General features: G+C 46.1%; 1 protein-coding gene across 1 annotated transcript; it reads right to left on the bottom strand.

The window, feature by feature from the left end:
* Positions 1–538: 538 nt before the first annotated feature.
* On the bottom strand, positions 539–22135 carry HECA (hdc homolog, cell cycle regulator; the record flags this gene model as incomplete). The annotated part of the gene is made up of 4 exons (XM_084262597.1): positions 539–812; positions 3466–3620; positions 6681–7721; positions 21904–22135. The coding sequence occupies 4 exons, from the start codon at positions 22133–22135 to the stop codon at positions 648–650; spliced, it is 1593 nt and encodes a 530-aa protein (XP_084118723.1). The 3' UTR covers positions 539–647.
* Between the last annotated feature and the right edge of the window lie 1838 nt (positions 22136–23973).

Here is a 23973-nt window from a genome sequence, read left to right as displayed (position 1 = left end):
CACAATGCCAAAAAAAAAAAAAAATCATTTTGAGATTGCATTTTCTGGCATACATTTACATTCACTTGTCACAATACCTTAGTTTACCCCTCCTTGGGAAATCTGAAAGAAAACTTGCTGAGGTGACTGGCAGCGCCTGCGGGTCCAGCTCCTGCACCCACAGGAACCAATGCGAAAGGTTGAACGAATTCAACAGTAACAGGACAGTTTCTTTCCAAGGATTTCCCATTTCCACCAAGCTGGAGGGACAACAACCCTACACAATTACACACTTCCCAAACGGACATTTGTCTCTGTCCTCTATGTCTCCTCTCACCCTTCCTATAAACTGTATTACAATTATACAAAAAAAAAACCCCAAAACCCAAAAAAATAAAACCAAATCGTTTTTAGCTGAACTCTTCCCCACACTTGGGATTTATTCAAAGGCCATTAAATTGGCTTACCTCCAACCTTCACAGAGATCGTGTCAGGAGGATTCTGGTTTTAACAACATGTATATATACATATTAATATTTACACAGACAAAGAAGCTGCTCTTTCAGTTAGAAAAGAAATTAAATTTCCTCACAGAATGAATCCTATAAAAAGATATGTAATAAAGTCAAAATACCCATAAAATAGCTATTACTAAAGCAAAGCTTTCGTCAATAAGCCTCCAAAACTTTAAATGAAGAAAATGGCTTCACGAAGTGGTAGTCTAGATTTCCACAGTGAGGACACTGCTGGACGTTGCTGTATTCAGAGAAATACTGCATGCCAATCCGTACATCTATTACTGGCTTCCCACAGTGCTTACAGTTCAGTCGAGCCTGTAAAACAAAAAGAAAGAAACAAAAAAAACCCCTTTTTGAAACAACCAAACTCACCTCTGTTCCTCACCTCTGAGAAGGAGCAGCCCCCCTGCCTTGCCCTCTCTGGTGGGAGAGGGGGAAAGTCAGGAAACTGGCAGTAATGGGATCTGCAGGTAAGGACTCTCCTCACCCAGACTGGTAACTCACAGACACACACAACGTTCTTCACGTGAAATACCACCACCAAATACTGGACAGTAAGCTACCTCCCACTCTGACTGAAGCGAGGTAGGGAATTTCTAAGTTTATTCGGACACGTGATTGTTTTGTGTTGATTAACCTCTGAACCAATTCCTCAGGCCCAAGCACAGGAAGTGTGGCCTCAGTAAATCATAAATGAAGTTCTGAAGCTGAGAGAGAAGTTTTACACTTGTGACATACAAGTCAATGGTTTAGGCTGAGGTTTAAGCAACATCTGCCAGTGAAATATATCAGCATTTTCATCTTTTAGTTCAGCATTTATAATTTGAACTACTTTATCAGCATGGCACAGCATTGTATCACTTTAGGTATCTATTAAGACAGTATATAGTATATATCAATACATATCAGGTTATACAGACTAAACTTCACTCCAAGTACACAAACTATTATACAAAATCCAACGGAGAGAGGACCAGCAGGATGGATATGAGAAATAAAGGGTAAGGGCATGGATGGACAGAACTATTAATGTTCAGCAGTAACAAAAATATTAAATAAGTCTTCAGAAGAAATCTAGCTGAGAAACCCAGCTCATCTGATGTAAAGAAACCAACAGGCAGTGTGAAAGCTCAGCTGGCTGGCTGAAATGCTCAAAAGGAGCAGGAGGGATTTGAGACCATAAAGGAGTTTGAGACCAAAGGTGGCAAATGAGCAGCGAGGGCCTGAGCGGTATCGTAGTATAACGTCGCAGCCCAACATGCTAATGAAAGCTTCAGCTCTTCACCAAAAAGAACAACAATTATTTTATATGGCAATCCTGATTTAAGGAATTTTCTTGGGATGAGGAGAGGATGAAATTATTAAAGTACTATTACTGCTGAGACAAGACTCCAAAAGAACCTAACCAGCAGCTCCACTGCCATCTGCTCTGCAGAAATTCTAAGAAAGACAATCTAGCAGGGCATGGGCTTGTAGGATTTTCTTCAACAAAGTACTGTCCAGCACGTCAGCTATCTGCAAGCAACCTGACAGTGCTGACAGTTTAATATCCTACAGGCACTTCTGTGATGTATCATTAAATATTTTGAAATAAGGTACGAAATTACTCAAAATAGAAATTAGCGAGGCAATTTGGAGTCAAATTATATACCATATTTAAATGTCATGCCTCTGCGTGCACAGAATCATCTGTAACAATCACGGTGAAACAATAATGCGTATTATCTGGCAATCATAGTCACTGCAGCTGATGATTTCATAGTCAGTTCTATTACTTACCATGTACTGTCACACTGTCCATTAATCATATAATTAAGGCTCTTGTATAATGAGACCTTAATTCTTGTCTTGTACGTTCAACAGAAGCAATTCAGATTTAAATTTCCTGGCTTTTACAGAGCTAGCAAGTCAGAATCAGGGTTTCACCTTTACAAGTCTCTATTTTTAAAAAAAGTTACTATCTCATGAGGCAGTAAATTTTGGAGCTAAAATCTCTCTCTTTGGTTACAACTGTTATCAATATCATTTTATTCAGTAGCAGCAATTCCATTTGTCTTTTGAGCAACACATTTTTGGCATATATGTTAAATTTAATATTGACAAAACCTGTATTTTAGATTGCTCTTAAGCATGCACAACAGCATGAAATGATCGTACTTGGAATGAACACACTTCTGCAAGGCTCTTGTTCTCACCCAGGGAACAGCCCACTCCCAAGCATCCCAGAGAGGACTGCAGAACCATTTTGAAATGCTTTTCCCCCATGACATCTCCCCCCACTTACACAAGAGAAGCGCTCTGCCCATGACAGGGACAGCTTCTCTTGCACGTTGAGGGCCCTGCTGCCTCAGGCACGTCCCTAGCCTGGAGTAACCCCAGGCCCTGCAGGGCTCCTTCTCACCCAAGGTACAGATGAGGTGAGCATTTCATCAAAACTAAGCTGCTTCAGGTCATGGTGGAGTACCACCACCAGAGTCAGTTGCAGCAAAGATTAAGCAGAGCTGGGTAATCTCCAAACACAAAGACTCTTTAGTTTTTCCAGTCCCTTGGCTTTTTTTGCTACTAACATGATAAAACACAATTCAAGCAACTAAAAGAAACTTGAATACATGAAACATCTGCTCACAGTGTGCAACTATTAATAAAATACTACCGGAATTGTATCTGATGCCAAACATACCTGCTAGTGATCATTTAATTGTGAATGCATTTAAAGGGGCTCTATTTAAAAACACCAGTACTAAGCACTGACCACAGCACTGACTTTTGTTAAGCTAGTGTTCTTTGTGCCTCGTAAGATAAGGCACAAAGTGACAGGGACTCAGTTGTCTGTCTTGCATTACACTTATAGGTATGGGCTGGAAAAGAAGGATGGAAGAGGGGAAGGGAAAGAGAAACACAAGCTTTGGCTTTATTTGTCATCAGTTGCAATTTCACCTTAGGAGTCTTATTTATGCATGGTACTAACCTGACAACAGGGAGATGCTGCCAGAATATCGTAGGTATACATAGTTCCCAGCTGATGCCAGCTTCCATCCCATCGGGACTTGCACTTAATGCAGATAATTTTGTGAACCCCTTCTAAGCAGTCTACACAAACAGCATAGAGGTGCATAAGCCTTCCTGTGGACAGGAAAGACACTTCTTAAGGAGAACAGAACAGAAGATTAAACCAGACATTTCCCACAATGTATTATCTTCCCTTTAGTGATATAAATAATATTATTTTTTTAAGAAAGAGCAAATGATAAATTAAAAGATGTGTCTCTATGTGACATGCATGGGGCTTGGCTGAAGCTTTTTTCCATGGATGCAGAACTAAGGAATTAGTCATCACCCTGCCCACCCTCCCTTCCTCCATTTGCTGGTAGACCTTCACAAAATAGTTTCTAAAAGAAGTTGCTGAAGCTCCACGAACAGACGCCAGGTTAAGCTATCTGATGAGCCGCAGTGTTTCCAAAACCAGGATTGTGTCCTAGCTTCATCCACACCTGACAGAAGAAGTGGAGAAGTGTTGAAGCTTATTCGCAAGCTGGGTGCAGATTCTTTTAACAACTTGCCAAAATCTTCCAGCAAAGAGGGAAGTAGGGACCTAATATTCCTCATGGAAAAAAGCAACAGTCAGAAGAGCAATTTTCTTTCATGTACTTTTTCATGATCACTCATTTATAGCAAGCATATTTTGAAACACTGTATGTTACACATATACAAACTTTAACAGGCCATTCAGAACTATGAACTTACTAAGTTCTATCATGGCCTTAGGCTCTGTCTGTACCCACGATGATCTTCAAAGCCCATATGTTGACTTTGATAAAAACCAAGCGGCTCAGACTTGAAAATGAAGTATTTTCTCTACATAAATGTTACTAAGCTCACCAAAGCAAAATCCAAGATGCAAATTTCACACAAAACAAAAAGCCCTACACAACTGCAAACAGCTGGCATCTAGATTGTGCCTGATTTGTAGTGACTGAATCCATTTGTAGTTTAATAGTGGGCTCTTAAAAATGGGCTGACAAAGAGGACTAATTCTGTAATATACCATATTTTGCAATGCTATGCAAGACAAAGTTAAGAAGTAATGCAGTTACAGATCGGCTTCAAAACGGAAGTGTGTATAGTATGTCTTTCTTTTGGAATGCAATTTGTGCTCTTCAGCATTCAAGTACTGAACACATCACAACCTATAATTTAAAGAAGATACACATCTTGTACCCTTTCTAAATAAAAGGGAATAAAATATTAACAATTTAGGAGTAGTTCATACCAGACACTTTCAAAATTAACGGTTTGGGTTTTAACTTCTTTTTCTTTAAAGCAAGTATTTCAGAAAAAACAGATCCTTCCTTAAAACATATACACAAAATAAACTCTAGTATGAACTGGTAAAACTGGAGTTGTTCCACATTGGTGTGCTCAGCTCTAGAAAATATGATGAGCCTGAAGTCCAAATATAATAAACTCTGTTCCTGAAGCGAACACTGGAGATTGGAGACATTCAAATATCCCACGCACAGAAAATTTGCGTCACCCAGAAAATATACTTTTCCTCATCTGAACTTCTGCACTGTTCTTGCACATTAAAGTACCACATTCCCCCACCACTTCACTTTCAGGATCCATGCAATAAGGCATGTGATATCTTAAATATACCTGAAATAAAAGAAGTTATTTTCTGAAGAGAAAACACCCTGGATCAGCACCTTGCAAGCTTAACTTCATTTCAAAGCATACTTCTGATAATAAACCATTTTACCCAGGACAAGGGGGTAAAAATTTAACAGTTATTCAGAGTATCTTGTCTGAGCAAGATTTTCAGATGTCCCATCCAATGGGTAAGGATCAATTAACTATAAAAAGTATTTTGCAGAGTTTCATTCTTAGTGGCAAGTATTAGCAAGTGGCAAGTTTCACTATTACTAAACCAGCTATTGCTACTGATAAAACCACATTATGTACACCTGCCCACAAAAGCAAGTAGGCATTGTTATCTCACATATGTATATGCTGGTTATCCTGGAGATTTTTTACCTTATATGTTTGCCCACTACTTTTTCTCCTTCAAGTACATTAGGCAAGACACAAACAGTAATGTTAGTGTGAATACAGTTCAGTGACTTAATGCACAGTGATTTAAGGAAGGAAAAAAAATAAAATACAAGGTTTTTTGAGGAAAGAAATGTTACATAACACATATTATGACCATGCATGGGATAGAATAAATTCCATTGAAAGAAGAGAAACTTAAATGCTAAAATAGCCCTCATTAATGCCATCCCAATGCCCCTTTCAATGTGTAACTCTATCTTTTTGAACACCAAATGAAAAATACTTTCTCTAACTTATTTTAGCCATGCTGGCTGCCAGCAGGCTGCAGGACAGGTGTGTTTTGCCATGTACCACCCTGACCCCTTACATTGGGGCACAGCTTTCAGGAAGAGCTGAAGCTCACCCTAGACCTCACTCGTTTGTTTCTCTAGGAGGAGAAACATGCCTTGGTCTCAACTCAGCTTGGAGCTGGGACATGACCAGAATGCAGTCCAAACAGGACAGAGTTTAGAAAAAAGGCTAAATCCCCCACTACAGCGTTGCTGCTTCAACTCCCCATATTAAAAGTTTACTTTCACTATGTCCAACCTCTCCTGGAAGCTGTTAACACAGGCAGGACTATGGTCCTTTCCACATTACAAAATATCACAGATAGTTTGCTATAAAACAGAACTGACATTCTCTAGTCTGAAAGCAGATGAGACGCATCTCTTCTGCACCGGTGGTGTAAATAGAACTTCTAGCCATGCTGCAGCACAGCATGCTGAAATTTAAAAGGCTGTTTAAAAAGCTGATGCATAACAGAAAAATCAGTAAGCACACACTGTAGAACAGAGTGGCTGGAAAACCCTCCCTTGGTCTACCCAGAAAAAGGATGAGAAATATCTTAGTTGTAAACCCAAACACATCATAGGTCTTTCTACAGGGCATTAGCTTCTTGTAATTCTTTCCTAAGTGTTTCAATCTGATCCACATGATAATTTGGGAGCGACTTCAGGTTTTACAGAACTACTTAAAAATGCAGAATCAAGATGAAAAATCTAAAATGGGGGGGGGGGGGGGGGAGGTTAGGGCACAGAAGGCAGTTCCATCACTTAATGAAGCCTAGCATGACTGACAGACAACCTGTACCTTGAAGGTGACAGGGAACATCATATTCAATCTCATCGTGTCTCGATGGGCTAAGGAATAGGGTCCCGTCCACCAGCGGAAACTGTTCAAACACTGGCAGCGCCCTGTGGCATAGCGCACAGTTTACAACGTTCCTGTGGCTGGCACTAAGAGCAGCAAGGATAAACTTCCGAAGGTCCTCCCCTTGGCCCACCTGGGCATCGTCTTCCATCCGCACATGGAAAGTGTTCAGCTTATGCCTGGGGATGTGAGTGAGCAGCTCAGATAGATCAAGCCTTCTCAAAAACTGCACGGGGGCATCGAAGTGTCCTGATCTATGTGCTTGCAAACCAGCTGCCCCATACTCAAAATGCGCATTCCTGAACATGCCCCCACCGGCCATGTTCTTCTTGTGGGGCTCCAGGTGAATGGCGTTCTTCAAAAACTCCCCCAGGTATCGCGAGGAACGAGGGCCGCTGAAATGCGTGGGGGCCAGAATAGAGTAGCCGGTGGGTGGGGACTGGCCGGGAGAGACACAAGGCGATCGAACCGCATAGCTGCCGCCCATGACGCCCTTCTCCTGGGAGTTCTGCCTGTCCATCGAATGCCTTCGCTGGAGGTCATGACTCAAGCCTTTCTGCGGCTTGTTGGCTGCCCTGCCCTTTTTGGCCTCCTCAGATGACTCTGCCATTGACCTTCCCGTGCTCTTCTCCAACACTGATTTTTTTTTCTTATCATCCTGCATTCGCTTCACCTGGTACCAGTCAGTGTCCTTCTTTAAATGACCCTGCCCGCACCGACAGGAGCAAAAGCGGAAAGCCAGGTCATATCCCTTCTTTGTCCACATGTTCTGGCGACACTGCTTTTCGTTCCAGCTCCTGGCTCTGCCAATGCAATTGAACTGGACGAGGATGCTGCTCTCCCACTCGTAGAAGCACTGCAGGTGCATCCAGGTGCTGTATGGACAATGCTCGTTGTTGCATATAACCTTCTGGTAGTCATCCTTCTCAAGGTCCACCGGCCTTCCAAAGCTACAGATCAGTGGAGTAGCACAAGGGGCTTCTGTGGAAGATAAACAAGATACATCAGTAACTTAACAGCCTGTTTATTATAATGCAATTTTAAATGCCATGCTAAATACGCATGCGAGCTCTTACTCATGATCCCTACTACCAAAGGGCCCCACAAGCACCAGGTCTGGGTCAGGGCAAAAAGCACTCTTTGCCAAAACAAGTTAAGAACGTGAAAGGAGATATGGAAGTGAAGGAATAAAGAAACAAAATTACATTACAGTTTGTTTAACATTCAAAGCCAAAGCACCTCAAAAGCATTAGCCCTCCTCCAGGGTTTGCGGATACAGTTGCAAAGGCTTTGAGAAGCAATGAGAAAGCTTTGTGGATGTTTCTGGAGGGTTGCTTTGAAGCCTGAGAAGGCAACATGGAGAGAACACACAGAGATGCTTGTTTGAAAAACAAGTAGGCAATACAGCCTGGCTTTGGAATCACAGGGAGAGGCTGGAATTGATCTTTTCTTTGGGACCAAGCAAGAGACAACAGCTAGGGAAGGAAAGAGGAAGCAGAGGACTTTGAAAAGCAAAACAAACAGCTGATGATCCTAGTGCAGAAAGGAGGGCCTTCGTTACATTGCTGGGGCAAACACAGACTATACCACCATCACTGAACTACTGGATAGCTAAATTTCACGAACCAAATAGTTCTGCAACACAGGTTAAAAAACCCAAATGCCTCGTGGTCTTTTATCAGCAAAGTAGCAGCCTTTGCTATATCCTTGAGCCAAGAGAAGTTTATTCTAATCCTCCCCCTGCAATAATATCGACTTCTACACAAAAATGTTCTAAAACCATGTTCATTTATGGACCACTGACATCTTAGTCTAGTGACAGGGCAAGGATAATGGCTTCAAGCTGAAAGAGGGTAGGTTTTGATTAGACGTTAGGAAGAAATTCTTTACAATGAGGGCGGTGAGGCCGTGGCACAGGCTGCCCAGAGAAGCTGTGTCTGCCCCCTCCCTGGCAGTGTTTAAGGCCAGGCTGGATGGGGCTTGGGGCAACCTGGTCTAGTGGAGGGTGTCCCTGCCCATGGCAGGGGATTGGAACTAGATGGGCCTTGAGGTCCCGTTCAATCCAAACCAGTCTGTGATTCCCCTTGCTCCCTGTGGTACTGCAGACTACAAACCACTCCTATTTACGGCTGCTCAGCTGCAGCTGGGAGGCACAGAAAAGACAGGAAATTTTCTGTTGGAGTTTCTACTGGATCTTAAGAGTTTCTAATTATGAAGTTTTTAGCTGCTTAGTCAAATATTACAAATATTTCTCCTCTGTATTTCTGACTTCCTGCTTCCTCCACTTCACCAAAAAAAAAAAAATAAATACTGCTCCAAGAGGGCTGGCAGGCTGCCTCGTAGCCTCTTTTGCCTCAGGACTTCAAATTTCAATCCGATACACAGGGGAAAAAAACCCACACTCTGTTGCACTGCTTTTAATCCTGTTCGTGACACATAACACATAACCTGCAGTGAGATGATAGGCTTTATGCAGCTATGTTCACTTTGACTCTGACTCTCAGTAATAGACACGCTACTCACCTGTCCTAGAGCAGCAATGCACCAACCTAATACTTTGCCACTACAGATCTTTGCCATGGTAGTGGTTTTGCCCTTTCCCCACAAGTTTTCAGTAAAAGGTTATAAACACATAAAATCTTCAATGTTACCTTCAGTAAGTACAAGATTAAGGCAGCTCTTACAACTTATTTACCCAGAAAAGATGGCCACAAAGAGTATGAGAAAAATATTCCCGAGCCATTCCCTAGAAGGTGCCACATCCTTCATCTCATTTCTCTGGCTCTGTTTCTAGTGCCAGCAGCGGCACAGGAGAATTTTCTGTAATACTTTTCCTTCAGGGACTAGCCTGAAAACTGCAATCAAGGCACATTCCTGAGAACATTCCCTTAAAAAAAAAAAAAGTAATAGCCTATTTCACTTAAAAATATGGACTTGTTCAGTCATTAAAGACAAATCACTGAATTGGAGAGAACAGAGATAAGAGGGGTGTTCCCTCGGGGCTCTGTGGAAGTTCCTTTTATACATGTCACACCTAGAAGCCTACTAGCTGACTCAGGTCTCGGAAAAGCCCACTAAGGACACGCAGGTTTTGAGATGCCTTTGAGAAACATGAATTTTATTGGCTACCAATGACTAATTTTTCTCCACCTTTTTTTACTGTGTACTGTTGAGTATAACCTTGCTGGCTGAAAGGAAAAGGTAACTTATGCACTCTGAAACAAAATCTCTTAGTTTACCAGTTCAGAGAGTTCTCCCACCCACTCTCCCAGACTTTGACTCAAGACACACCAAGCATCTCCACAAAATCTTTCTTGTCAGTCATTTTTTCCAATCATATTATGGACCTGAAAGCGCAGTTTGCAACTAAAGCATCCTCATACCTCTGAGAAGTCAGTTAAACTGAAACCATTAAAGGCAAATCATCCCAAGTCAGATGTGCAGCAAGATACCGGAGGTACCAATATGAACAGTTCTCACTTATGCATTGCCTGTATTCATCTATTTTGGTATCTATTCCTTTCCACCACTGCCAGGAGGAAGGAAGAAAGAACATGCCAAAAATCCACTTATGCTCGCTCTGTGTGTCAGAGTGTAAATGTTCTAACAGTCTCAGGTATAATTATAGCTGACAACTGAGAAAGTTACTATACAGACAAGTCTAGAGATTTCCACTTTAGAATAAAGACTTTACACTCGTTCATCCATACTGGCTAAGTTAACTCACTAAAAAAGAAGTGTTTCCTTAATTAGCCTTTGAACATTGTGGTGGTTTGACCCTGTCTGGAGGCCAGACGTCCACCAAAGCCGCTCTATCACTCCCCTTTTCAGTTGGACAGGGGAGAAAATATATATTGAGATAATATATATATTAGGAGTTGAGATACGGACAGGAAGAGATCATCCCACAATCAGGGTCATGGGCAGAACAGACTCAACACAGAATATAGGAAAGAAACTCTAATTTATGACACTGCACTGCACACCCAGTGACACCAGAGTCAGGTAATGAGAAGCACGATCAGATCTTAAAGCATCTCCCCCCACCCCTCCCTTCTTATCAGACTTCATTTTAGTCATGAGTTCTCTTCCTTCTTCCCCCTCCCGCCCCCACTGTGGCACAGATTGGGGCAGGGAATGGGGGTTTTTGCATCTAAACCTAAAACCATGTTTGTTGTAGTTTTGCGTGGCTGGGTTCTGGTGGAGAAGGGAGGCTGCAGGGGTGGCTTCTGCAAGAAGCAGCAGGCCCCAGAGAGTAAACATCTCTAGATACCCAGTACATGATCATAATCAAGTAATTGTAAACATGTTCTGTGGAATACACAGACTCTGGTGGGTTTTTTCTGTATTTCAGCCACTTACTTTGCTAATTTCTTTTTTTTTTTTGTCCACATAATGAAGAGGTTGTAAACTTCTCAGCCCCCTGAAAGGCATATAAAAACCTCAAGCCAACATTCAGTTCCGCCTCACACTTCAAATTCTATCTGTGCAAAGGAGACTGCGAAGGACCGAGCATCCCCTACAGACTTCTCTCCATCCGTTTGTGTCTCCCGCCAAACATAATCATACCACATATTCCTACATAAAGAATAAACAAGAAACAGAAAATAAAGCTCCTTTTTGTGCAACTTTCCCAGTTCAGAGCAACAGATATGCCTTATGAGTGAAAGATTCAGCATTCGGATCACTTAGTATGGGAGCCACATAGGCAAATGTGAAGAGCTCTTCCCATCAATTCACACCCTTCAAAGTGCTCTGGGTTATTTTGTCTCGTTTATAAAATGATGATTAAGCACTTATTACAGAATTACAAAACTTTAAAAACTCTTGTTATCAAGCTCTTCTACTTCCCATTAATTAGAAATGCATTTTGAGATTATTCTTCAAAAAGTCAGAGCTCAAATCACCATATTGATGTTTTATGATACCAGTACAGCAATTGCTATCACGAGAGACAAGTCAGGCCAGTAAACGGAAACTCACATGGCCAAACTGAGCATCCTCATCTGCAGCCCCAAGCTGGTTTGTCACCTAAATATAATCTGCTCCCAAGTAGCCCAACAGATTTCTGGTTTCCAAAGCTGTGAAACTGAACTTCAGGAAACAGGAAATATTACCAGCTACCAGAGCAGCATCCCTTCTCCCAGCAGACCCATCTGAAAGAGCACCTAAATGACCATAAAAGTACCTCTCTTTTACCTCTTGGTTTGAACACAGTTTTCACAGCCCAAAAGAACAAACCAAGACACCGTGCAGCTTCTTGTAGCAGAACAGCTTTGACGTTTAGATGTAGCACACGGCTGTACAGACAGGCTGCCAAGCTGCAACTGCACGCTGCCTCTCACAAGAAGCTGTACTTTGGTATAAAAAAATGTATTTTCTCGTATTCCACCGTAGTGATTTTGATCGGTAATTCTGAAAATAATTACAAGGGGCAGCACATAAATGTCCTTTAAAACAGAAATAACACACAACATTCCAAACAGACCTACATTTGAGCAAAGACAGCTCATTGTTTAAAGGAGGTTATGTTTTATTTTGGACAGTGCTACTATAAAATTAACCTTTACTTCAAAAACAAGAACATGATGGAAAACTGCAAGAAAGGTGGTTTGGGTGTTTGGCTTTTTCTCAGTTTTTCCACTCAGGTTTATAAACATCAATAAAAAAAAGGAATAGAAACAGAGAGTTGAGATAAATCTCCTTCAACAGAAACCACGCCGTCTCAGTTTCTACATTTTAATGAAAAAGGAAGAGGGTTTATGAAAACCACCCTTCCCGATTTATGACCCAAACAAAAGCAGCAGAATACAATGACTCCACAGCTTCAGTTTTGTGACTGCTCTCATTCGTTCTAAGCCCTCAACGCGGATGACCAAAGCAAAATTTGCTCTTCCCCCTCCATGTTCCCACTTTATCCAGTGTGTTAAACACCGAAGTTTTTCAGTCAGTGGACAGAAAGAGATAATTATTTCTTGTACTTGTCAGATCACTGCAGACTTAGGATTGGTGGTCAAGCTCAATGAAGGTGTTGTGCACGTGAGGTTGGGGGCAGGAGGAGGGAGAAGTGCGGCAGCTGTTGGAAAAGGCAACCCTCCTGCCATCTTAACACAAGCATCAGGTTATGATGGATCTGGAAAAAGAAATTATCTAAAAAATAGGTAAAGTCTTGGCACTGGATCCAGCTGCAAGACACTACAGATTGGTTTTGGTCTACTGTTACTCTAGCATCTCAGCATCTCTGCCAAGGACACACTACTTGCCAGCATGTTACATAGGCCAGAAAGGGTACCTGTGCGACACACGCTTCATCAAGTGCTTTAACCTCTACCACCACTTTCCCACGAACAGTGCTCTCTTCACAACCCTACACAGCCAGGAATTGTTCACTCTGCCAGCTTGAACCAGAGCTGAGTCATTTCTGTGGAAGGCTACTCCCTACCAACCATCTGCATTAATCTTCCGAATTTCCTCTGCCATCAGCATAGCTTCACTTTAATTGAAGTCATACAATATTATCGTGCTAATACTGTAATGCAGCTGTAGAAAATAAGCCACCATCACAACAACAAAACAGGCTGGTATTAATTGTCCAATGCTTTGGCTGTGGCGAACCCTGGAATACAATCTAATATTCTAACGATTACCACGACATGAAGAAATGGTCCTGCCATATGTGTGGCTGGTCAAACAGTGAGAGAAATACAGAAACCATCAGTCACCTCCCCAAGAGCTTAATGCAGCAGGAAGAATGCAGTGGGAAAAAACGTTTCACAAGTGGATCCACAAGGCAGGCTTGGATCTTCAGTGTAGCAACAACAACAACCAGCTGACAAACAGCAAGAGAAGTCTTTCAAAACAGCTCAGCTCACAGCTTATATTGATAACACTCACTGATGATGACTGATGCCTCTACAAAACTTCTGAAGCAATCTTTGCAGACTCATCAGGATTAAAGTTTCCAGGCATTCTCCAGGAGGGAGGGGAAAAAACAGGACAGCAATACCCGATTAGCTGCCTAAAACACAGGCTCTCTCCTGTGTCACAAGACTCCCTCTTAGGTTCTTGGAAAGAGGAGTCAAGGACAGCAGTCCACCTTTAGTGAGCAATAGGCAGAGCTCAGGCTGGCACGGCACCCAGGGCAGACCCAGCCAAATTGACCTCTGATAGCCACTGACTCCAGGCAACCCCACATTGCAATGGGAGTCTGGCTGATAGCTTTCCACGTGGAAGCATCTACACACTGACAGTTACATGCCAACCTGGAGCTCGATCCTGCCCCTGTGGATCAAGTAGCTGCAGTCAATATCTACACTCAGAAGGGACTAAAGGAGAGCAAAGCTGTAACACAGCCCAGCTCTCCTTGGCACACTTACCCCATGTGCAAGATGTCACTAGTTCTATCAGGTGAGCAGTCACATGATCACCTGCCCCAAGAAAAGATTTTGGGTAATTTGGAGCTGCTAAACTCCAGTTCACTGGAATTCAGATGATGGATTCCTGGATGGCTCAGTAGGTGCTAGGAACCATCTCTGTGCATTTCACTTATGCTGGTCTCATGCTTGGCCTCCAAGGGACTTGTCTTCTCAAAAAAAAAAAAGTAATCAAAACCAAAACCAAGAAAGGTCAAGCAACAACACAGCAGTGAGAAGATGCTACAGAAATCACAGAGGCTTAACTCATACCTGCCACAGTAACACCTAACTTGCAGCACTGTCAGAGCCAGCACCTATGCATGAAATCAGTAATTTGCAAATTGTGCAAAGTCAGTTATCTGCAGTTCTTATTCAGCCACCCACTCCCAGCTCAGCCATCACCTCACCAAAGTCAGTTCGAAAGTCCAGAGATAACTACAGACCAAGGAGGACAGGCACTCACATGTGCACAAGTTTTGCAGTTTGCTTGCACAGCCATCTGTGCTCCAAGCTGGACCAACTGCCTACACTGCTGAAACGCATCATGAGAACTCACACACTCTCACAGAAGTCACTGTTATCTGTACAGTTATCATCTGGCCATTTTAGTCATCTTCTTTCCATTTAATACCTGCCATGCAAACACAGAGAACAATTTAAATCACTGGCTTTGGCATTTGCCTTAGATGTAGAGACTCATAGAAAGAATCTTGCCCTGGTCTTGTGCTGTAACACCCTCAATCCAATCCAGCTCACCATACCAGCACCAGCCTCTACCCCCATCAGCTCCAGGACAACTAATGCCAATGCACTCCTGATACTACTGTGCAAATTCTGAGTTGGCTTAACCAGGTCAGGCAATTATCAGTCCTCTGTGCCACAAGCAATCATGCCCGGGCCAGGAAGACTCCTCATGCTCCTCAGCGTAGGGTGGATTTTTCTGGTTGCCTCCATCATGGTGACTGCAGAGGCCAGTGACCATCTCAAGACTGGTGGGCATTAGTGTGTTTTGAACATTGGCTGTTGCTTTGTCCACACATGAATCATCCTCACAGAAAAGCAATTCCATGGTTAAATTATCTCCCTGTAACCCTTCCAGTAGCTTTTAATACCCTGAAACATTACAGGAAATGGTGCCTCAAGAAACAGACATCCTAATAACCAAAGCAGGTTCCAATGCACCTGCCCCAGCCAAGTGTTCAGCTGCAAACTCCAACTCAATCTAGAAACAGATAAATGTGACAAGCAGCAGATGCCCTAATATCAAGCACAGATGTAATCACCACAAGCTGGACCTGCCCAGATGCAGAGCCAGCTAGCCAACAGGACCACTCCAAAAGCACAAGGAGGGAAGAGAGAAAGGAGAAAAGGTTGAATCAAGTGGTATCAGTGCCTCTTCTCATTTCAAGTCTCAGGCTGTTTGTGTCCTTGGTCTATCCTTCCCAGGTTTCAATAGGACAGACAGCATTTTTACTTCCCATGCTGAAGAAGCTGGTAGAAACTTGGTGGGAAACAGGAGACACAGTCACCCTAGACACAGTACCTAGGATCCCTGCAAGACAGCAGCCTCTGAGTGTGGAGCTGTCAGCTCCAATAGACATCTCCCTCACGATGCCGTGCTGGCTCCCAGCCCTCCCCGTGTGCTGACTCTGGCATCTGTACAGCACACAGAGACCTCAACTGCATGCTGCTCCCAAAACGGGTACGGGTAGCACTGAAACAGAGACAGGGAGTGCCAGGCACAGTCGATAGCCAGGCTCTGACTGAAACTACCTCCTCTCCCAGCAGGCATTCAAGACAGGAACAACAGCAATATCCCCCTCAAGCCCTGGAAAGAGGGCTGATGGACTCTACCATTGCAAGAGATACAGAGACAAAGAGATAAAGGTTAAAGTGAATGCTCTCAAGATAAAGGTCACTGAAATCTACTGGGAAATGCCAGTGCTCCACTCAAAATCCTGCAAGCTTTCAAAACAGAATTACCCACTCCAGCGACTAGATTACTGCTCCAAGAGGCTCTTTGAAATTATTTGAATTTCTATTGAAACTGTTTAAAGAAAGCCTGTGCCCTACTAATGATGTTGTAATTTAGACACCTTGAAGATTAGCCGGAATATTTTACTGTGGGCTGGACACAAGGTTTACCTCAGGGTTTTTCCCCACACATACGCTACAGGAAGGAAAACAGAGAAGGATGGATGTCTGCTAGTCATCATGGTACTTTAAAATCAAAGGATGTCTCAATATGCAAGGCTGTAAACAAGGCTGAAGAAAATGTACAAATGTCTCCGAGGTCTAGAAATTGTTTTGTCACTACTCGTTAGATCACTGGGAGGAAGAAACGGGATGAGTGCAGACAAAGTAAAGCAATCGGTTCAGAAACTGTATTTCCTCATATGAAACTGAACAGGCATCAAGTCCAACCCCTACTCATGCAAGCGCTGCACTTGAGCAAATGACTAATCACATGAACACAGAACGCCGTCAGGGCACCAATAACCATTTTGATAGCAAACAACTCTTAAAAAAAACATTAAATGGGTGTGTAGTTGCTGGCATGAAAGGACGGTATTTCTTTTATTCAGTAGTACCACAGACATGATTCCATTTGCTAAGATTTGCAGAACATGAAGCAGAACATTGCTACAAAAGCATGCAATTGCATAGGTTTAAAAATCCTGAATTGAACATGAAAGTTCTTTTTGCCTTGACAGAGGCGGCAAAATTTGCATTCAACTGATTTCTGCAGTCAGAAGAACTCATTGGAATTATGAAGCAAAATGGTTATTCTTCAGAAAATGGGTATTAAATTTTGTAGTCACTACAAGAGAGTATAAACTTTATTTTCCAGGTGGTCTTGCTGCTCTCAATGGGACTCCCTCAAGCTAAGGAACAAGAAGGTGCCAATACTGAACAATTGCTAGAGCGCCAAACCAGAGCTGGATGTCACATGCAGCAGGGAACAACCCATGCTCAAATACTACAGCAATTCATGCTCTAAAAATACATTTTTAAATTAAATATCATGCTGACAAATTTTCCGAGCCTCTTTAACTGTCCCACCTCCAGGATATAATCTTTTCCCTTCCAGTACATCTTAATTGCTGGCCAGTCACAGCTTTCCATACGTTAATCATTGTTGTGCTGACTGATCTTCTTCTTCCCACACTTGTCCTACATCAGTATTTTTACTTGTAAGTAAATCAGTCTCACACATTTGTGAAACCTAGGTGAAGAGCGAACGAGTTTGAAACCCAGGTACCTACAGACAAGTCCAGAGCCCAGCCAGCATGGTGGTCATTGCTCACATGACCCTTTGGCTGCTGTGGTAGGAATTCCACTCCTGGGAAGCCACGCTCCTGTGAAACCTGCAGCGACCACCTCCACCAGTTCCCCCACAGCCCTTCTTTCTCATGCCCAGAGATCCAGTACAAATCCGACCTCTGGCAGCTCCACCTGACAACCCACCAACTCACCAGCTCTGCCACTTTGGCAGTTCAAGGGCTCACCTGTGCTGAGGGGGGGAAAAATGCAGGGTCTTAAAACAACTGGCAAATGCACTGCAAGACAGTGATTTAAAGATAACTACACCATATCATTTTAGTCTAATTTAGCTAGCTATAATGACCACCATTTTAAAAAGAAAAAGCACAGAGAGCTAGCTTCTCTTTTTCTCTCATATTCTCATAGCACCAGTGCTGAAGAAACTAGAGTGACAAGGACAAGGGGACGAAGCAGCAAGATGCCAAGACAGCAACCATCAGGAGGAGGAAAAGGACATGGGTCTACCGGATAATGAGATCAAGAATGGAAACTAGGCAAATAAAACAGATGAAAGAAAGAACTTTAGGGTCATAAACAACTTTACGTGGAGACCAGAGCGAGAATTTTATAGGTTAAAGGGATAAAATGGCTGGAGCTGACAGAGTAAAAGCGCCCACGGTCAGCAAGCCAGAAACAGAGAAGGAACCTGCCACTCAGAGCCTTTGGATGTGAAGTAAACCCTGTGGCTTTTCCTCTTCTGCTGCTCAGGGCAAAGCATCCACAAAATGTCTTGTCCCCTCACACTCGTTTATGGCCACAGATTAAGATAACCAACTGCTGCCACTGGGAGCCCTGGCAATCCACATGGCTGGAGCCAGTGGGGTAACTGCGTCCCGTGGAGCTGCTGGCATCATTTTTTACATGATGACAGCCCAGATTTTCACATTTGGTTAAGAAAAGTAACCCAGAAAAATAGCCCAAAACAAAAAAATTTGTTAGGAATATCATTCAACCACTCTGAAGACAGAGAATCTTAGAAATTAGGCTTTCTGTGACATCACATTTCAGTTTCTCTGCTGACTGCAATACTGTTAAATTAGTCCGCCCCCCTCCACATGATCTCTGCCTCATTTGGCGCAGAAAATGGATGCAGTTCGGTCAAGAAAGACTCAGCAATCATATACAGAACTCCTGCTTGGTCTGACGGATGAGAGAGGGAAGGAAGGCACAGCTACAGAAGGTGAGTCCTCCTTGTGGGCATCATCCCAACACCTGCTGAAAAGTTAGAGTGCAAGGTTGAGAAAAGCCAGCACATCTGGTCACCAGTTATGCTCTCCACCTTCCCGATTCCCACAGCCAAGCAGGGAAGTCGAGAACCCTTTGACCACACTTTGAGCTCTGAACATGCAAAAATTAAGACACCACCGAAAAAAGCACAAGGAGATGCCCTCTTGGAGCAGGGGAAAAAACTCAGCCCATGTTTCTCAACCATCATGGCAAAAATTGACTGAGACTTTGAGGAAAAATTGTGCAGGGATTGAAGCTAAATTTGTGAAAACGCAAAAGGGAACATCACCTTTCAACTGTACAGGGGTGCTATAACCATGGCACCGTTAGTCAGGGCTGCACAGAGAAGCCCAGAGGAAATTAGAAATTCTGTTTCATTATGGCACATGGATGGGGGGCAGAAACAATACATGGACCACATAATGAACTGTGAAGACTTCAAAAAAATATCTGAACTGCTCTCCCTTCCCTGAGCAAAGCAGGGTCCTGATGGGACTGTGTAATTAGACTGTCGTATTGACATCATGATGCAAAGCCAAGGTTTTCACAGACAATCTTAATTTTGCAATTATTAAATCTGCTGCTTTCATCTCTGTGTACTTCTGCCTTGGCATATTAATGAAAGAAAACAGGTTAGGTTATGATCATCTACCACTTTTCCAGGGAAAGACAGAGTAGGAGAGCAATACCAGCCACAGGCAAATTGCTCCTGAACAATATATGGTGACAATCCAGGAGGGAATAATGACCTCAGGGACCCACAGGACCAGCCAGCCTGAGCAGTGCGAGTCACAGCATGTAGCTGCACGGTCCCAACGCAGCAGAGCAGCGAGCTTCCCCGCACCCAGCACACTTAATCTGCAACCCAGATAATCTCCCATGAATAATCGAGAGTTGGCTGTGTACGGCAGGACTCTATTAACCTCACGACTCACTGCAGCAGGCCACGTCCTCCATAAACTGCTTAGTGATCAAGCAAACGTAAGTGCACGGCCTCTTACAAACATCTTGAGTCCAGTAACGGGATACTTGCCCCCAAGGTCCTGGCTAGACTACATAGCTTCATTTCAGATTCATCAGGTTTGAAGACTTGGGGGTATCCATTATCATCATCTAATCTTTACCCTGCACACGAGAGCCAGATTCCCAGCTCTTCAGCACAACAGGAGCAGTTTCCCCTTTCATCTCCTGAACCAAAACTGTTGAAAGCTTTGGACATATCAGTGAGAATACAATTTACAAAACTTCCATCTCGGGATTATCTGATGGTCAGTAGCCAATGTAAAATAAAGCTAGCAACCGTATCTACTCCTCCAACCTTTATGATTACCTGAAATGAAAGATATAACTAGGCGCAATGATCCTGTCAAGGCAAAGATCAGGTGTGCCTGTCAGGCACTTAAAGCAAATGTTGAAGCCAATGCTGTACCTCTGTTGGGGGAAGGGGAGGGGAGGGGGGGAGTTGACAAAAGATTCAAGGATGTTTCTTACCACTGAAGTCATAGGGAAGCAGGAAGGGAGAGAATAAAGGAGCATCTCAGGTTAGTTCCTGGAAAGGCAGCCTGAGCTTCAGAGGAAGCTGACCAACCCTGAGAAAGGGCACGTAAAATACCTGTGGGACACAGTCCCACAGCTGAAGACAACTGACAACCTGTCCAGCCAGCAAGCTGTACCGCTTACCAGTGTTCACTGGCATCACTTTCAGTGACATCTGCACAAGGAACAAACCTTCGTTATCCCCACAAAACAGACATAGCAGCAAGGCACCTCTGTCTTCACTTGTGCCTGGGCAAAAATAATTTGGAAAACACTGTTTCTCCCCACCTCAAAAACTACATACAAGCCAATAGCGCCGTGTATGAGACATCACCTGCAAAGTGGATGTCACACACGTTACATCACCGGACTGAAGTGATGATAAACATGCTCCAGAAATTCTCTAACTCTTGCTAATCTTTATCCCCCCCCACCCCCACTTGTTCACCCAAATAGTCAAAAAAAACCAACTCAAAACAAACCCAAAAAGGAAATTCTAAGCATTCCCCATGATTCTCTGGAGTACGTGATAGTCATAAGAACAGCCTGGTGAAGACCTTGTGAGCTTAAGTGACTTGTAATGAATTGCTAGTATTTGTAAAGAAAAGTTTCCATTAAATATTACATGGGAATCAGACATTTTGAAAACCAAAGTAAGATTCTTGGAACGACCCTTCTGCTAACAGCAGCCAGGCAAAATTACTGCCACAAAGTATAGAACGGGTTGTAGCTACACTCCCCTGCTCCCCAAGCGTGGAGAGTACAAAGCTGAAGTCCAACTCGGGAGGAGAAAGAAATGGAAGAGTGGGGACCAGGCACCGCAGCTTGCGAATCCCGCCGCAGACGTAAGATGCATGTGCGGGGAGGTGGCTTGGCAAAAGCCCTAATGAAATCCTAGCCTACCTTTGGCTTTAAACGGGAATACCGCTCTGCACCAGAACTGTCTCCAAACGCGGATGGCAACGCACGCTACCGCAAGAAAACCCCTCGGCGAATGTGCTCTGAGGCAAGAAGCCACCCCACCGACCACAGCCGGCAGAAAATGGTTGATGAAAAGTGAGTCTGTCACCCTCGCAAACCCCGCTGCTGCAAAACGACAGATAAAACGGACCGCGAAGTACGACTCCATTTTTAATTGTGCTGAAATAAAGTCGGGGTTTTTCAACCCAGCCCCGAGTGTGCCGAGACGCGGCCGGGGCCGGCGGGCACCGCACCTCCCGACCGCCGCCGGGGATGCGCTCTGCCCCGACCGCGCTCCCGGGCGGGCGGCCCGCCCCCCCCGTCCGCCCGCAGCTACGGCAGCCCAGCCCTGCGGGACAGGCAGGCTCGCACCGCCTTCAGCACCGCCGCCGCGGCGGAGGCTCCCGCCCTCCGGCGGGTCACCGGGCGGGGACACCCTGGCGAGCAGCCCCCGCCCCGCTCCGCGCATTTCGGGGATATCCCGGCGGCAGCAGCGGCCGCGCGGGGCCCCAGGCGGCGCCCGGCCCCCTCGCCCCCCGCTCCTTCCCCGCCGCCGCCCCCAGGTTCACGCCCGCACATCCCCTCTCGCCGGGCGCTGCCCCGGCCCGCCGAGCCCCCCCCAGCGCCGCCCACGCGCCCCACAGCCGCCGCCTGCGCCACCGCGGGCCGCGGGAGGCCGCGGGGCCCGGGCCGCCGCTCACCGCTCTTGACGTCTCCGGGCGCCGCGCCGCCCGCGGCCGCAGCGCCGCCCGCTCCGCTGCCCGCCCCGCCGCCGCCACCAGCCGATGCCGCTCCGGCTCCGCCACCAGCCGCGGCGCCGCCGCCCGCCGCCGCCGCGGCTCCGCCGCCCGTCGCCGCCCCGTTCTCCTGCTCGTCGCCGCTGCTGTTGGCGCGCTTGTTCTTCTTGCCCTTGCCGCCCTTCTGGTTCGGCATCGCGGGCCCGGCCGCCGCCGCGGCGGGGCGGGCGGCGGCGGCTGCGGAAGGCGCCGCCGCCGCTACCTCCGGCTCATGGCGGGGCCGCGGCGGCCGCGCTGCGCTACGCCGCGCCCGCGGTGGGCGGCGGGGCCAGGGAGGCCGGGACGGGGAGGACGAAAGGCGTGTCGCGTTCGTCCGGCCGCCGCCGCCGCCCCGCTTCCTCCCGGAGCAGGCGCGGGCGCTGGCGGCAGCGGGAAGCGGAGCGCGTTGGGGGGGGGGGCTGGGGCTGAGCCAGGCGGGGGGAGCGGGAGGGGCTTATCGGGAGAGGGAAAGCCCCGCTCCCGTCGGCACGGGGCGTGGGGGGGGCCGCAGCCGGTAGCACAGGGGCGGGGGCGCGGCAGCGCCTCGCGGGAGGGACAGAGCGCGCCCCGCCGACGGGAGCTGGAGCTGGAACGGGAGCCGACTCCCGCCCCTCCCTCGCAGGTGGGGCGGGGCGGGCGGCCCTGTCGGGAAGCTGCCGCCGTGGGCTGTACCGCGCCCGGGGTTAGGGCGGCGGGGCGAGGCAGGGGGACGACGACGACGGGCGAGCGGTTGAGGCGGGCGGCAGCTCGGGACCCGCCGGCTCTGGGTGTCTCCGTGCGCGCTTCCCGCCGGAGCCTCGGCCCCGGAACCGCCTCGGAGGGCTGGGCTCCCGCCTCGGCATCCCGGGCGGCGTAAAGGGCCAAACAGCGGAGAACAGCTGGAAAATGTCACCTGAAGATGCAGGGATAAAAGAGGGGCCGGGGCGGGGAGGGGGGGGGACGACACGGACGACACCGTCAAAATGATGCAGCCTTGTGTTTGTGAGGCGGGTTAAGGAGCAGAGCGCCTTACGGCGTCGCATCCCTGACCTGAGGCTTTTCATCCCGTGTAGTTCACCCCGTGGGGTGGCTCCGTGGGTGACGGACAGCAGGGATGACCCTTTACAAGTTAGATGGAGACTGTCAAACCGCTGCGCACGGCCGGAGCGAAGCTGGAAGCCACCGCGCCTCGATGGAGGCTTTGGAGGGGCAGCAACCTCAGCTGCTGCAGGAGTCCGGGCTCGGCAGCAGTCACAGGGGAAAATTGGTAACAAAATATTCACGGGATTCCCGCACCCGGGGAGGCGAGATGCTGCCAGTCACTGCGAAACAGCAGCACTCGTGACATGCCTTTGCCTCACCGACATCCAGCAGCAGCTTCTCGCTCCGAAGTGTCGCCAGCTGGTGTGCTCGTGTTGGTACCCACCGGTTTATCCAACTCAAGAATAAAAACTAGACCCCGTGCTAAGGACAGCGCACTGACTCCCCGGCTGAGCAGTTCTTCTGAGCCTGGCAAGCTGCTCCATGCACATCAACTAACTTTCTTTTCTGTCCTTCTGACCCAGATCCTGCAGATTCGGTTTCCATGATTTCTTTGCGTGCAAGAATGCGCCTTCACGAGCAGTTACAGTTAGTGGTCTGTGACGGATCCAGGCTGTGAGGACAAGAGTTTGCATGAGCTGTCTGGGCTCTAGAGGTCAAGTCTAAGTGGGTAAGACAAAGCCTGTAATAAGTGAGGTCTGTCCAATGGGAAGGTGCCACGTTACGCAAACTGCAGTTTATCTACAGTGCTTGGCCAAACTGCCCAAACAGTGCCCAAATTTCTTCCTATTGGACACTCGGTCTACATCCTGGATCGTCCTGTACCTGCAGCTGGTGTCTTTACTTTTCCAAGAAAGTTAGCCACTGTATTTCCAAACCTCTTTGAAGCAGCTGTCACAAGATGTTTTGAGTCACATGGCCTAGTTGCTCTGCCTGCAGACATCAACATCTTAGAGAGATTTTAAAGCAGTTTCT

This window comes from Gallinula chloropus (genome assembly GCF_964237585.1).
Source record: "Gallinula chloropus genome assembly, chromosome: 3".
In the NCBI taxonomy this organism is placed as follows: Eukaryota; Metazoa; Chordata; class Aves; order Gruiformes; family Rallidae; genus Gallinula; species Gallinula chloropus.
Note: the sequence above shows the minus strand (reverse complement) of the source record. Positions and strands in the feature narration are given on the sequence as shown.